Below are 17,289 nucleotides of genomic sequence, written 5' to 3' on the forward strand. Positions count from 1 at the left end.
CACGACTTACGTACCCTTGAGCAAGACGCTTAATCCCAGCAGACGACCTGAGACCTTTGCTCAAATGAGGAATTGTCCTGTGGGGCAGTAGCACATTAATGTATTACATAACAAACACACAGTTTCTTCCCGTGTGCATCCCAGTAAATAATTCACCACTTAGCTTGTGTGTGCGTGTGAGTGTGTGTGTGTGTGTGTGTGTGTGTGTGTGTGTGTGTGTGTGTGTGTGCGTGTGCGTGTGCCTGTGTGTGGTGGAAGGGAAGGGGCGGGGGGGGGAAAACAAGCAAGACGCAGCCTGTCATATTGAAGCAGCCAGCAGCAAATTGCACATCTAGGCTAATAAAAGCGACAGGGAAATTGCTGCCAGCAGATTTCCTCCAAATCTCCCTAGTAATTCCCCATGAGCCCTGGCATTACTGCCTCGCTACCCAGCCTCAGATTAACCCCCCCCCCCCCCCCCACTCGGCCGTACGGCAATGCAGCTCAGGGCGTCACCGTGCCCGTTGTTCTTTTGGTATCGTCAAAGGTTTGAATCCTGTCGACAAGTAACAGTGCTGTTACAGAATGTTTGTTTTTATTGTCATCTTCATAATTTTTTTTTATTTGAGTTTAAGCATTGGGATATTGGGAGGATTTTATTTGTATCTACAGTCATGTGCTTTGTACTAACACTATACTGAAAGAAATATAATAACTTTTAATGAGTACGGTAAAAAATAAAGTAAAATTGCTGAACGTTTTCCGGTTACAGCTTCATAAGTGTGAGGACTAGCTGTTTTCCATGCTTTATTTTATTTGTACGCCCTGTCCACACTTATTTAGCATGAGCCTCTCATCACAGAGATTTTTTAACAAACACATTACAGTGTGTTTGCAGTTTTGTGTAACGAGCATGCACCAGAAACAAGAACGGAAATGGCGGTTTCTCCACGTTTGGTCGAATTACAAGTTGCAGCTAAATTTTGCGTCACCACCATTCGCAGACGTCCTCAACAGATATTACTTGGACCACAGCGTTGATAAAGACTTCATCACCACGTACTGGCCCGGAATTCTCGTTTGAGCATTTGTAGTCGTTTCTGTTTTTTCGTCCGGATTGAAATTCCATTCCAAAAATATCTGCATCAGTGTAGACAGGGCCTTAATCAACTATCGAGAGTTTAGTAAATGATGATTCGTTGCAGCCCAAATGCAATTAAACCCAGAGTTGACCCATAATCTTTCCATCTCGCTCCATTTCTCAAAATCTCCACAGTCAGGCCACGAGAAACAGCTGAGCCCACTTACTTTCCTCGTGCGTCTGCACTCCACCTCATCTCTGTCTCCACTCCGCCGACCCCGGGGTCAATCGACCCTGCTGCGCCTCACCTCTGGAAAGCGTTTGACCTAAACCCAGCGCCGAGTCAATCGGCATTCACCGCAGCATTTCAACCATCTGTGCCAATTCCACACAAGCTTCCAGGTTACGGTGCAGGAGCGGACTGGCTCCTCCACTCTGCATGTCAGAGTTAATACAACGGACGGTAGAGATTTTGTGTTAGACCAGTTTAGAAGGCTTAATCTATGTTTTATGGATTCTCTTTCTTCTTGCACTCTGAATGTTTCTGTCCCTTTATATTTCTTTCTTTTCATCAGTCTCTCTCTTGCTCTGTCCCTCCTCCTCTTACCTTTTGTCAGTCCACTTTTGTTAAAACTACAGTGTCCCAAACATTAGTGGATGGATGGGAGATTTTGTTCATTCTTCCATGAATTCAATTCAGGGGAACCTTTTTTTTTTTTTTTCAGTGGTGGAGAGGTGCAGATTTACGTTGCATTTAGAAGCAGCACTTGGCTTCATCTGTTACAACAGGGTGACACTAACAATCTAAAGTGAAGAGCTGTAGGAATTGACAATGACACAACCAAATAATGAAATGCATCAATAAAATGAGGAACCGATAAGAATAAATATGATAAACTGTCACATCATTCAAATTTGCAGTTTTCCTTAGAATTGCCTCAGTGGCGTTAAAATCAATTCAAATTTATGATTAAAGTTGAAATACAAGGTGCTTCCCAATACAGTCAATATACAACAATAGAATAAAATGCAACAAATACAATGAACTATGAAATAAATAAGTCAATAAAAATGAATACAAGAGTATTCATTTGTGTAAATTATAGTAAGAGAGTTTTTCCTAACTCTGTATGAATCTTTGTCAAATGGCTGAGCTGTGCCTACAATATAATTCTCTATTTTAGCTTTATATTAGCATTTAGCTCAATCTAGTGCTGCCTCACACCTTCGCTCGGCTGCGTCTCATCACCTCATCTCCCTGTTTAGCACTTTTTACTCCACTCTCTCAAAGTTTTGATTTATAACTCGAGGATCTGAGTCAATTTGTCTAAGTGACGTGAATCATATATGTAAACCTGCAGCCTCAGGCAGAGAGGAGGGTCTTACACTGCTGCAGGGGCCCGTTTCCAGCCGTTTGAAATACTGCATTATGATCCTAAATTTAAAAATGACAAGAGGACACAGTGCAGTAAAAAACAGCTATGGTGCTTCATTCTTATCAGCGAGATGGAAGGAAAATACCTGAGTGGTACCCAGAAATAACGAGAGCATGTTTCCCGGTGTTTCATCATGTCAGGGCTGTTATTTAACTGTAATAGTATTTTTTATTTAATTTAACATTTGATCCATACATTTCCACATGAATAAAGTCTGTTTAACCTTAGCACCTGATATAAACAGATGATAGATATACCGGTTTGCAGTAAATCAGTTTCTGGTGGGCGGGGGAGTATCAAGTATACGTGGACTAAAGTGTATATTTAAGCATTTATAGGTCTGACAAGGGACATATTTAAAGCTTCAGCTGATAGCTCTCCTTGACGAGGCGAGGCAGGTCATCAGGGATTCAAATACTGTGGCAGCGTTCAGTCAGAGGCATCACTCAGTGAAATAGCAGGTTGTTTATCTGCAGAGCGAGAGGCAGAGCGAAGGAGGGGCGACCGGCGAGATTGACTGAAAGACAAGCGAAGAGCGGAGGAAAAAAAAAAAAAGAGAGAGGGAGAGAGTAGGTAGTGTAATTTGATCGGTGCATGCTGGGAACTAATCAGTATGCTGCCGGTGTGCGCCGCCAACCCCTCTCTGTCGCACACACACACACACACACGCACACACAAGTTGCACAAGGATGGCCGTCAGGATAGACAAATAACAGAGTAATGTAATCATGTAAACGCTCCATCACTCTCATCGTCCCACGGATTCAGCATTCCCGGTTCATACACACACACACACACACACACACACACAAACTTTTTTTCTTAATACCCATGAAACACTGCACTGACCTCATTTTCTCCTGGATCCTTGCGTTTTCAGGGCTAAGTATCAAACTTAAGTTCCTCTGACAGCTAACCTGTAGTAGTACTTAGATTTAAAAACTGCATGCTGTGTTGTACTTGGGCAAAGATTATCTTCATCACAAATATATGAGGTATTGAGGAATGCTGGCATGTTTTATGAGGAAAACAAGAGTTTTCATCATGTTTGAGTATAGTATTGGTATTGCTTTCAGAAGTGCACATGTCTGAGTAAGTTGCTTCCGATATTTCCTTGTAAACTGACCCCCTATGTGAAAATCTCATTAGTTTCCCTTAAATTGAGTAAATAGACTTCATGCGCCGCTTCTAAAAACTCCTTCTTTTTATATATATATGTGAATATAATTCTTTTTCACTCCTTTTATTTTGCCCTCAATGCCTCAGCTGAACTGCTCATATGAGCTTGAATGGAGCATCTTGTGTATGAGAGCATTTCTAATATGATTGGGAATCACGCAGATACAGTATTTGAGATATTTGGTGGATTATCACTGATCACACGGCTGGATTTGGGAGCGCTGCCTAAGTCTCTACAGTAGAGAAGCTACTGGTCCGACATGAAGTGAATAAGCCCAAAAGCTCCTAATGGGCCTGCTGGTTTACAGATTATAAAAGGTATTTGTCAGTGTGTACTGCTGGTGAAATGCAGGGGCTGCAGACAGTGATAAGAGTTGGAAAAAGTAAAAAAAAATACATATTAACAGCAGGAAAATACGTATTTCCTGCTGTTTTTCACACTGCGGTGTCACAAATGGGTCCACCTGGCATCTTTACCGTTATTCTCTTCTCATTCTGCTTCTCATATCTTGTGACACTAAAGGTCACCAGACATCAGTGCTTTTATTATTCCACTGAGTCAGACCTCATATGTTACAAATTGTACATACATGCACAAATTTCCATTTTTGTGGTATTTACAGCATGAAGTATAGCGTGAAATATGGCTGTATGCTGGTTCTACGCCCCCCCCCCACCACCACCACCGCTGCTGCATTCAGGGAACAGCGCATGATTGATAGATCAGCACTTGCACTCTTGAATTTATGCACACACCATGATATCCCCCCCTTTTAAAATGTTTTCCGACATAAGGTCATAATTTATCTTGCCTCCAGTTACTTCCTCTTCTCCCTCCCTCCCAACTCTTGATAGCATTGCTTGTAATTTATCGTATTGTTTTTAATTAAGTGGATGGCAAAGGTTTTTAAGTGCCCAGCAGTTTCACGACGTGCTGTTTCTTACCTGATTTGCTCAATTCAGCGCACACCTGCTGTAAAACGCCAAATAGTTCCCAAACCGCGCTGCTGCACGTCGCGTCAAATGTCACCTTTTAGATGAAGTGAGCGCGGGGACGATAAAGCGACGGCTGGATAGTGGTGAAAACAAACTTCACACAGGGGGACGCCGCAGATTCTCAGCTGCAGCAGCCTAGTTGGTGTATTCTCAGTCTGGCACAGAGGATCAGAGAGGAGGCAGCTTTGGATTACAGAGATGTCTGTCCTGATAAAGGAAAAACTTTAAATTAAATGGAGTCGCGGCAGGCTCAGTGCAGCGCTCTTTCTTTCTCTCATCAAAACCCAGGGTTCATATCCGTACGTAATGTCTTATGAAACACGAATGCGAATTTCATCCTTCAAAAAATCCGCTATTTGTTGATGTAGTTCACATCCTGTCTGTGACGCCGCCGTCCACTTCTTGCAGCAGGATCCGATCCCGGCAGATATTGGGGGAGAGGCGGTTTCCAGCCTGGACAGGTCGCCAGTTTAGGGCAGGGACAACATGTAGCCTTCTTGCAGATATGCAGTGAAGTCCGAACATCTTCCTGATCATTTTTCGGAGAATGCAAAGTCAGTTGCTGCAGATATTTTCTGGAACTTTCTATGTTAAACTGTCAAAGTGAGAATACAGCAGGACATTTCACAGCAACTGGATGTGTTGATGAAGTAGTGAAAGTGGAAGAAGACAAATATCTCAGGATATAAAAGACACGTAGAGGACGCCGGCATCAACTTGGAAAGAAGTTCCTCAGGAATTTATACGTCCCGTTCTGCCCAGACGACCCCTCGCCTGAATGTTCCGGACAGTAGAGACAAACAATCATTTACTTTCACATTCACTCCTGTGGTCCTACAGTCTCCAATCAACATAAGCCCTATCTGCGTGTCTCTGGAAGTCAGAGTGGGGGGTGGGGGGCATGCAAACTCTTGCTGTGAAGCGACAGTGCTAACCACTGGGCCGCTGGTCAAACCACCAGAGGGCTTAATAGGGAAAAGACACTGCAGCAAAGAGTCACGGGTGAGAACGAGCAAATCATTTTGATTGTCCACGGTGCAAACTGAGATGTACGTGTGAATAATCCGAGGTTTAGCGGTGGAGTCTACGTGTTTGTTCTGTATGACTGCCGTTAAATGTGATTTCCCCATGTATCAGGTCAGTGGAGAGTATGCCTCAAAGGTTATTTGTGTAGATATTCACAAGACTGCGATTTTTACTCCGATGGAGATCTGACATTCGGCAATCACGGCCTGATGACCTTCCTCACATCACACCATTAAAATCCTTTCTTTTGCAAACGCACCCTTCACTCAGTCGTGTCAGCGCCCCCTGGGAGAATCCATGTCACCTTTTTTCACTGCAAATACTTCCTATCACGCTGACCTTTTGTCATCCCCAGACGCTTGACTCAATGTCATGGTAATTTATCCAGATGGATACATGTAGAGTTTTTCAAATGCACATTATACATTTTTACACTGCTGCCGGATTAATAGCGTGAGACTTGTGCCCAAAATCCCTTCGTAACCCTTTTGAGGAATGAATTCACTCCCATATGTTGATTCAGACTGGAAGGGCAGCGGCATAGGTTGTACAAATGACTCCAATTATCCTGCCTATGCACCAGAACAGCACACACTCCGTCACACAAAGGCAGTGTGAACATGACGAGCAGGGAGAAGCGCAGCGAGGCGCTGTGTAGATGATGTCTGCTCTCACCAGAGCGGTAACCTTTCCCTCTGCATCCTTCCTGCAGAGTCTCCCTTTCCTCGTGGGCTCCTCTGTCACACTGTTTGTCCCTGTCCGGACTCGGCTCTCGTTATAGAAACCTGTTTATACCAAGCTCTCATAACACGTGATGCAAGGCGCGAGAGAGAAGGAAGATAAAGGTGATGAGAGTATGGGGATGAGCGGAGAAAAGGAAACAATGAAACAGAGAATGGAGCTGTGCCATGCGAAAGCTAATACAGTGTTGCTGATGTTTCCCAATTTTGTTAGCATGTTAGAATTTGACATTCCTAAGCTAAACATTTAGCTTATGATGGACATTTTCAAGTAATTGATTAATGAAATATATAATATAATATGCTACTTTGAAGAAGTGGCATATTTTAGTAATATCTTATTTAGTTGTTGATGGAATTCATGATCCAATTGAATGTAAGGCTCCTGACAAACTAACCAACCAATGGACAGGACTGAAAACATAACATCCTTGGTGGAGCTAACCCCATGAATTATTTAAGTACGAAAAATTCCGGTTCCCTTACTTGAAATTATGACATGTTCGAAGGAAAAACACATTTTCTACCACATCGGGAACGTGTGCTGTATTTCTAAGAAGAACGTGTGATGTGTGATGTCCACACGTCTCACTACATGCATTCGTACCACTTTAGCACCACAGTCTCCTCCTCCCCCCCCCCCCCCCCTGGAGAAAAGTGATGCAATGATTTCCAAACCCACTCACGCCCTCACCCTCCTCCCTCCTTCTGAATCTAGATTTGAGGCGATAAGTTACAGCAGCTCTCACTCCTTGCTTTTTCAAACCATGTTCCCCCCTCATTCCCTTCACATGGCTGCCTCGGTTAAAGTCGCCGCCTGGTCTTCTTTGTTCATTCGGCTCACGTGCGGCGGTAGATTTCCAACACAGTGTCTCCTGAAACGCTGGGAAAAGCACCCACAGTCCCAACCACTCTGCTGTGTCCTGTTTTCATTACACGGACTCCCCAGGAGAGGGTATGGATATAGCAGCACTCTCTCTCTCTCTCTCTCCCCTCACTTCTCTGTCTCCCTGTGTCGTTCCCTCTCTCGCTCACTGAGCACAATAAGCTGTCTTGATCTCACCTGGTGAGTTTGCTTCGCTGGACCATTTAGAGACTAGATTCTTTTCATCATGGCTTAGGAGACCGGGGCCACTCCGCTGCGATGAGGTACCGCCAATCAATGCGCTGGTGAAATCGCATGTGGTAGAAGGGAGTTTGGCCAAAGTGCTACATGGCAAATGGAAGTGTCTTCACGTGTTTATTAGTTGGGGCTATATATATACAACTATACTTTAAATCTATTTCATTTCACTGCTGTAAATCCGTGCCTCACATAATCATAGGTGAGAAAATAGGTCTTCCATCATGAGAAATTGTTCTGGATAAGCTGACAAATCATGGTGCCTAACACTTATTTCCATTCCTGACACCCAGTGTCTGTCCAGGACCAGGGTATTTCCAGGATGATATTGTAAAGTCTAAATCATACAATGTTGAATAGTCTAGATGTCACTCATAGGTGGACCGCGATCCAGGTCTGGACCCCAGAAGCCGTCCTATCCGGTCCCAGACCTATGACCGATGAGCACCTTTACGGCTCTGGTTTCCCAGGAGACCCATGGACCAATTGCAATATACTTTCTTTGATTTGACAGTCGGTAATTGACTACACACAGATGTGGTGTCTGCATGTGTTTACCGGTGCGGGCTATATAAAATGATGTTTTTGATATTTTGTCTTTCCGTCTGCGCCTCAGTGAATAATACATTAGAAAGTAGGTCATCCATCATGACAAATTCCTCAGGATAAACTGAGAAATCATAGTGGACCAGGCTATTTCCAGGAGGATATTGCATAGTCTAAATAATATAATATTGAGTAGTGTAGACCAGGGGTCACTAATAGGCATCGGGACCCAAATGTCATCTTTTCTATTTCATGCAGTGACAAACTTTAGCCTTTACGGTACTGGTTTAGAGGACCAGGAAACTTACTAACCAATTGCATTATACTTTACAGTAGAATTGGTTTGTGCTGTATAAAATGATAGTCTAGACAGCCGTCTTTCAATTTGAGCCTCACAGAAAATAGATCTTCCATCATGAGAAACTACACTGGACAAATCATTGTGCCCAGCATGATATTTTATAGTTTAAATGATATAATGTTGTATAGTCTGGACGATCTGCCTCTCAGACAGCTGAAATATAGATACTGAGGTTTATGCTCATGACTTCTTTCACTTGGATTACCATTGACCTGTTTTAGCTCGTGTTGGTGTGAGTAACACAAGCCTGGCTGTAATTTGTCAGGAATGAGCCAGACCGGGGCGTAGAAACAGCATTTGATCAATTTGGCAGCTCCCAAAAGTCGACCATGCAAGTGCCATGAGTCATAACATTTCATCAATAACAAGCAAATTCAAGTAAGCAAGGCTGGATGGAGGCCGGGACTTTGTGAGCCACCCCCCATTTGACACGGGTAGATTTGGTTTTCAGTCATGCGGCGCACAGGAAAGTACACGGAGGCCTGGAGGTAGAGAGGTAGAGCTCAGATCCTCTGGACACTAGTTAAAAAATAATTCAAATTGAAAGCCTCGCTAAAGTGGCCCCAAGCTGAGCTTCTAACCGCAGGGAGCTTCAGCCAGGAAATGGGACGGTTGGGGGTGTGTGTGCGCTTCAAAGGTGACACAGCAAGGTCTCAAGGAACCTGCCATTTAGTGCCATGCATCTCTTTCTTTCCCGCTTTCGCCCCCTTCCTTGCCACATTTTTTCCATTTTCGCCACGTCTCTGGCCCCTCCATTAGCGGCGAAACTACATGAGCCTGCTTTGGGATTCTTTATTCTCGGTTAAGTCCAAAAAGGAGTCCCTGCACAGCCCTGCACCAAAGCCCAGCAAGCGCTCAGGCCCTGCTGGTATCCAATCCCTGCCTTCTCACTGTGAGGAAAGCTTTTTTTTTATTTTTTATTTTTTATTTTTTATTTTTTTTTATTCTCAGTGAACAGCAGCCTCAGCATTTTAGACCAAGAATCGGGTTGGACAAGAACACAGGGATTTCAGGAGGGTTTTACTCTCTCTGCTGTGGCATTGGAGAGAATAAAAAGGAGTAACTGCAAAACAAACGCACATAAATTCTAGTATTTGCTTCATGATTAATATGCAATTACTACCATCATATTATAACCTTTTTTGTGGCGTTTGTCTAATGTTTTGTGAAGTGCCCTTGTAAGTGTTTCATTAATGTCTAATGAGCTTTTCATTAGGAGAATTCAACTGTGACTTCTCCACGCAAGATTAGAAGCAGCACAAGGTTTCACAGTGGTAATGATTCTCTGGCCGGATCGGGGCCGCAACAATAGGTGCTGCCTCCGTGCCGACGAACGTTATGAGAACATCAATGCAAAGAGTGGGTGTTGATCTTTGCAAATGTCATGCTCGACTCCACGAGGCTCGACTCTGGACTTGTTATTCACCCGACCCCCAGCCTGTTTGTTTCCCACCGCACTCTAATATTCAACAGCGCTACCTTATTTAATTTCCGGACACAGCTTGTTCCCGGCAAAAGTAACACAGCGGAAAGAAAATTGTAATTTCACAACACATCATTGAGCATTTCCCTGTTATGATTGCCATGTGTTAACTTGCTTATACAACCCAGGAAAAGCAGTTTAAACATTGCATTGTGTCTCTTGATATCTGCTTTACCTGCATTAATTAAGGGGAATGGCGGCGGCGGCGGCAGTTTGGCTGCTTAGCGATAATGAGGTGCAATGCCAAGTATGAATAACAAGAGATTGACCATACGCGAGGGAGACGCAGCTAAATGAATACTGAACACAGCACAGACAATGGCCGCCTTCAAATTCATGATTGGAGAGGCATGGGCTGTAATAAACAAAACAAAATGAATGCCGAACAGAGAGACGATTAGACCGCCACATCTGGCGACGCAATGTGAATGGGTACTCAGCCGCTGCAATTACAGAGCTGGTGTAACCCCTCACTGCCTGGATGTTAAAAGACATAATGCCCATTCCCACTGTAAGATGTTTTTTCAGGAAATGCCTCACGCTGCCCCGTTGAATCTGGGAAACCCCCCAGCGATAATCACGTTATCTCCCCTGATTCAATTCCTGGGCTATTTCTCCGTCCACATCAGTCACTCGCTATCCTTCTGATCACATTGCACAAGGCAAATCTTTAAGTCCCTTCATGAAGAGCCCAGACTCTTGTATTAAAGGAAGGAGTAATTATAGAGGAGGGAGAACATCATCTGGACGGAGGGAGAAAAGAGGAGATGTCGGAAGAAATGCTAGAACTGACATTTTAGCAACGATTTTTTAGGGTTGTGGTTGAGAAGCAGAGGCTGTTTATCTTGTCACAAGTAAAAAGAAGAAGCTTTTTCTGATTTAAAGAAATACCTTTAATATTGAATGTGTGATAAAAAATATATTAAAGGAGAAACAGCTGAAGTACTCTCAGCATCTGACCTCTAATACAGGTGTGAAAAGCATTTTAATGATGCAGTGTGTTTTTTTCTGATTCATTCAGATATTGGCCTATTTCAATATGAATGCATTTTAAACCTAAACTGATTGAAGATGATAGAAATGTTCCGACACCATTTTTTTTCCTTCAGATACAATTCCTATACCTGGACTATCAGAGACTTGATCTGATTCCAGTGCATTTAAGAACAAGAACAACTCCTATAATGTATTTTAACAGCTATTAACATTCAAATAAAAAATATCTAGGAATACACAGAACTACTTCTAAATGGACCTTGTGATGCCATTGTTAAGAATTAATTTTGAATCTTAAGAGTGTTTAGCAAATATTTGTATTTGTGTTCCTCCCACACAATGTTCCAGGCAGCCATTGGCCTCCATTAACATCAATATGGTATAAAAGACACTTTCAGAAAACTCCAACTTGCTTGCAGGATATCAGTAATTCGTAAAGTGTGCTGTTCCTGCCCAGCGTTATTTGTCTTTAATTGACAGCTCCCCACATCTCACCAAAACCATTTAACAGAAAGCGATATATGTGCACGTTTTTTAGATCGCAAATGGCCCTTCCAAAATAAAAAACCTGTTTCCTCTCTGAAGTTTCCCCTCCTGGCTGCAGGGCTTAATTTATTCAAGGCTGTTTAAAAGAAAAAAAAAAAGAAAAAAGAAAGGCTTTCCTACTTGAGAGCTGGATTGTTTTGGATCTGATTTGGAATTGCTGGTAGATTAACTTGACATGGACAGTGCACACACTGCATGCAGTTATACTGATCTGTAATCTATGTAATCTGCAGTGCACAAGGGCGATATGATGCTCTGTTCACTCTGCATGGGAAGTCTTTCAATTCTCCATGTTTGTTCTTTCCCACGTGTGCAGCTCCTGTTTTTTCCCCCCACTTTCATCACCATTGACACTCACGTATGCCCTCGTTCTTACCTCTGTCAGTTGCACCGAGATGCAAAAAGAAAAAACGCATGCCTGCCTGCTCTGTCTGTCTAACTCTGTGTCGCTCCCTGTTTTCTGCCCCCTCCGTTACGTTTCATGTCTGCTTAGCCACGGGAATCTTTGCCGACGTCTCCGTCCTGCGCCCACAGTGACAGAGAGAGATGCTCCGGAGGTGTGGGGGAGATAAGAGAGAGGAGACAATCGCATTAAGACTCACTTTACCCCCACGACCAAGACCAGAGGTTGGGATTTGAATGTGAGACTCTCTGCGTTTTTTTAATCCCTGCAAGGCCGTTTGTGCAATTCCCCACAAACCGTGCATGCCACCTCGCGCACGTGCAGTAAACCCAACGCAAATGAACACGCCGTCGTTAAGGGAATAACGTGAAGCCACATGCACAAAAAGCTCCATGGAATGAGTCTTGGAGACGAGCACCGTGGCGGTTGCCATCATAGCAGTGGAGCTGTCAGTGCTACAGTGCAACACGCTGTTTCGAATCCATGGGTGAAGCCTCTTGACATCAAAGGTGGCACACAAAAGCATCCATGTTTCCGTTTATTGTTGTCTGCACCTGTCAAGATGGTGCGTTTTTCTTTTTTTATGTGTGTGTTTCATGTGCTCCTCCTGCACACCGGCCCTCCTGCTCTGTAGCACCACAGAGACCCCTGGTGGAATTGGCACGCATAGCAATACGTGTGTGTTGGTCTGGATGTGTGTGTGTAGGTGGGGGTCCGGGAAAGATGTCAGCATCCCCTAAACACACACACACACACAGCGTCTCACAGTTGGGATTTGCTTTTTGTGTCTTTAAAAAAGACGAGTCCCCACAATGTGTCTGTATAAAGAGATGTAAGTCCCCACAACATGAGTCCAACCTTGACCACACACACACACACACATGCAGCTCTTATCTCTCAGCTGTGGACAGCTTCTGTGACGGGGCCGAGAGACAAAATGCAAAAACTGTCCTCCAACTTGGGGCCTTTTTTTGGGGGGGGAATCTCCAAACCTGATTTTCTCCGTTAAGGCTTTTCGCTATCATCTGAGCACACTAGACTGCACTAGAGGGCCAAATTAGAGCAGGCCTTGGTAAAATAAAATGCCTATTATCTTTGAACTAGCAAGTACCCAATTATGCACCGCAGTTATCTCCCATCTCACAGACTTCTGAGTCCTCGCCACAGGGCCAATGAGCAAGGAGTGCTAATGAAGAGCTGCTGAATAACCTTTTTGCCTTCCTGGATGCACAACCGCCGGGGCCTCCTTGATCGTTGGTGGCTTTTTTTATGGATCAGAGTTATTCCTCCTCGCTTTGATGATGTGGTTCTTTCTTTTCTTTTTTTCTCCCCCCCCCCCCCCCTGTTGAGCCTGTCGCGGCACAGGCCGCACACTCATGAGTTTAGCACCAGCTGCAGCGTGTGCGTGATAAGTGTAAGGAAAAGAATGAGATGTCTCTAATCGACGGCAGTGAGAGAAAAAATATGACAGCGTTGTTCGAAATGAGCCGGGCAGAGAGACAGACTCCTGCTGATGTGGAGGCAGGGGGTTGGTCTGTTGATATACATTTTTTGCTGCAGCTTCTTAGCGCTTACAGGAACATCGCACTGCTTTTTTCTTTCTCTTCAGCTTTTCCGTCTTCAACAGTGCCCCTGCTTTAGCTACACACAAAACGCGTGTTTCAAATGGATTAACAGTTTGGACATCGGGCAAATTCAATGAAAAACAGGAAGGAATCTATGTGGAGAAACATAATGAAACCAGATGAGCGTATATGATGTGAATCCTATGTTTAAGTCTCTGTGTCCTATCTATTGTATATAAGACAGCATAGGTGTAGGTGCAGAGGTTCAGGGATAAGGCAGTCACACCCATTTGTTATATATGTTTTGAAATACAGCATTGACCTCTGCTGGCACAAAGCCTAAACACCCTTTATCCTCTCATTGCATAAGCATGGAAAACTTTGTTGTAGCATATGTGTAGTTTGTGAAATGATGGTTGAATTTATCTAGTTCAACAGACCCACGCGTGCAAGTGACGTAACCTCGCGGTCACAAGAGGATAATGTGTTATGTGAACTCCTGCTTCATGTGCACACAACAGGAAGAATTAAGTGTGTACTGTGAGTTTTACAAATGAATTGATTCATAGTGCGAAACACTTGGAGGGTCTGCCCTACTTGTGTTTTGCGAATCTCCCATTCCTGCGAAAAAACCCGGCGATTGAAGTTTGCGAGTGGGGTCGGACAGAGGCTGCTGAGGAGTACGAGAGCTTTCACGGAGGCACAGAAGTGTTGTGAAGTTGCCGCATAAGAGGGTTCAAGAGAGCGTTTAAAAAGTTTGAGAGGCCAGCGGGGAAAGCGGAAAGGCTCTGGGATGGTTTGAGATGGCACCTCTGGAGCCCGAGAGACGCCATCTGAATTGGTGGAATCAAGGAGGCTGTTAGGGAGTTTTGAAAGGAGAAAGAAGGGGTTTAATAAATGGAAGTGCTCTGTGTTAGGGGCCGGCGATTGTTTCCTGTGGAGGGGCACATGGAAAGAGTACAGACATTGCAATCTTTTGTTGTTCTGGCATATGTGTTCTGCTGCTGGCTGTACACCTGTTACAATACCTGGCTCTGAGATGGAGGAAAAACAAGGGTGTTGCTTGATTTCTTTATAAGCAAGCCCAAGGAGCAAATAGAAGTTTGCATTTTGTGTCAAGGAATCAAATTTGTCTGTGTTTTTAATGTGTCTTGTTTTGAAATGTGGACTAGGTCATCAAAAAGCAGCCAAAGTACAAACAAACTATAGCTTCTCTGCAGATGTGCTGATTCATGTGGGCGTTTCCTCATGTCTTGTCCCTTGTCTCTCGCAGGAAGTCCAGTCAACCTGACGTGCCGCGCGTTCTTCGGATACAGCGGAGACGTCAGCCCGCTCATCTACTGGATGAAGGGGGAGAAGTTTATCGAGGATCTGGACGAGGAGCGCGTTCAGGAGGGTGACATCAAGTACGATTTTTGAGTTTGAATTTGATGGTTATGACATATGAAATAAGTTTGATGAAATATCAAGGACACCTCAGTAAAAAGTAGTACAGTTGAACAGCATCACAAATTACAGCCTCCAAAATAAATCAACAATTAAAATTCAATTAAATCTTAAAATTGTTATTATTTTGAAACTCTTTGATTTCAGGCCTGTTGTATTTTACTGCATTTAGCTTTTATTCAGTGTAGATTAATATAATCTCAATGCGTGTTATAGAAACCTTTACTCTTACTGAAGAACTCAACTATAAACTAATAAATAGATTTATATATAAATAATTTCTTGAGTAACATTAAGTTTTTGCATGGGCGGCTGAGGTGTAGAGCGGTCGTCCTCCAACCTGAAGGTCGGCAGTTCGATCCCCAGTCTTCCCCATCTGCATGCCGAAGTGTCCTTGGGCAAGATGCTGAACCCTGAATTGCCCCTCATAGAACAAAAAGGTGCTGCTAATAGATGCACTGTATGGATGTGTGTGTGAATGGGTGAATGTAAGTGTACTGCAAAGAGCTTTGAGTGGTCATCAAGACTAGAAAAGCGCTTTATAAATACAAAACCATTTACCATGTGAAATAAAAATATAAAAATCTGGAACAACTCGGTTTAGGTTAATGAAACCAAAACAAAATATAAAACAGCCGAATCAGAGTATAAATAACTCGTTCCTGGTGCCTGTCAGTAATCCTAAAATGTAATCCTAATATATCATGCCTGGCTGGGGATAAAGAGTAAACACAGTGCTGTCTTGCTGCGTCTTAAACAAAGCGCTCCAGGATGCTTTTGCTTCAAGTACCATGCATCGCTGTTGTGCCGCTGTGATAAGCCATTTCCAATTTGCAGAGCTTTGGTCTCCGTCTCAAATACTCCCACACTTTAGATGATCCTGTGCGGCTTCTCTTCCAGGGGATCCATTCAATGACGGGGCACGACCGTCTTTGGGACGCACACTTGTCGTAATCAATTATGTTGATTACCCCAGCTCTAATTTCGTCACCTACTGTCGTTAAACATCTCTCTATTTATGTTTCTCCACAACCACTCATCCGTAACTTTGCCGAGGATCCAGGGAAGTGCAGTGTAGAATTTGACGAAGCAGGGATTTCTGGGTTTCTTCTGCAGGACTAGTGCAGCAACCTTCAAGCTGTGGTTGTGTTTTAGACATGGTTACCCTGGTAACAGCAAGTGCAAGTTTACAGTTTAAAATTATTGGGTGAGACTCTGTCTGTGCAAACATAAAATAATTCATAGAGGTCGGTGCCCATCAAGCTGGAGCGTGGCCTCTGGTTCCTTCTCCACTCGTTAGACGGACAAATCTCTTCATTTCCTCAACAAGCTCTTGTCCGACATTGAGTTCAAACTTCACAGGAGTTTCACTGGGGACCAGAGGAAGAGTAGAGTCTGCTGTGGGAGTGTGGTCGGGAAAATCTCCCATTTGTTTTAAAGCTGAAACTGTGAACCGCTGTTACCACGGTAATCGCTTTATTCGTTGATGATGTCGCTGATGATATTATCGGAGGTCATTCTCCAGCTCGACCGGCACTTATTTGTACAGTAACCGCTCAATCCCCAAATACTTCACATGAAGGAAGGGATGAAGGAAGGGAGGGGCGGAGGGTAGAATAGAAAGAAGGAACATTAAATAGAATGAACAATAGATAGAAAAGTAGATAGAAAGAAAAGAATGATGCATAGATAGATAGATAGATAGATAGATAGATAGATAGATAGAAAAATAGATAAAAAGAAAGAATAGTGCATAGATAGAAAGATGACAGAGAGACATATAGATGGCTGGAAATGCAGTGCTCCAGGCTGTCTGCTGTTTTCAGAACCATGGACACTTTGGTCACTTATTTCTATTTACAATAAATGTATGTGTGACTCGTTACGTTTAAAACCTACAATGCAGAAATTACATTATATATATATCCTCACAAAATGTAATCCAGCACAATCATAAAAAGCAGCACAGGAGCTGACTATAGGAGACATCTTTTTAAATCCATTTACTTGTGCGACCACACATCAACAAACTGAAGAATAAACAGAACCTTCACACCACTGACCCACCATTAAAATGATATTCATGAATGCTGTATGTGTCTGTTCAATAATGCAGACACCTATGCATTATTTATCACGTACAATATGTAAATGGGCGGTGCAGGCACTTGAAATATAAGTGGAGGGAGTAATAGCTGAGCAGCACATGGCATTCAGGTCTAATGAAAAATAACAAAATGTTGTCTTCAGCTGTCAGGTGATAAGTAGAAGAGACATCTTGAGTTTAACCAGCGGAGAATTATATTTAAAAAACAATATTGGCACTCAGTGTTTAAACCACATTCACTAGATCCAGATTTTTATTTGCATCCACATCAAATTA

General features: G+C 43.4%; 1 protein-coding gene across 3 annotated transcripts in view; it reads left to right on the forward strand.

Annotated features, from left to right (window-relative positions):
* Window positions 1-17,289, forward strand: part of LOC117772600 (interleukin-1 receptor accessory protein-like 1) — a 258,307-nt gene that overhangs the window by 216,598 nt on the left and 24,420 nt on the right. For all 3 annotated transcript variants that reach the window (XM_034603869.1, XM_034603861.1, XM_034603876.1), the window contains one exon: window positions 14,734-14,866. In XM_034603869.1, the coding sequence (XP_034459760.1) occupies window positions 14,734-14,866 (133 nt within the window). The remainder of the gene's footprint in view (window positions 1-14,733; window positions 14,867-17,289) is intronic.

The sequence above is a fragment of the Hippoglossus hippoglossus genome, chromosome 2 (assembly GCF_009819705.1).
Source record: "Hippoglossus hippoglossus isolate fHipHip1 chromosome 2, fHipHip1.pri, whole genome shotgun sequence".
NCBI classification, from domain to species: Eukaryota; Metazoa; Chordata; class Actinopteri; order Pleuronectiformes; family Pleuronectidae; genus Hippoglossus; species Hippoglossus hippoglossus.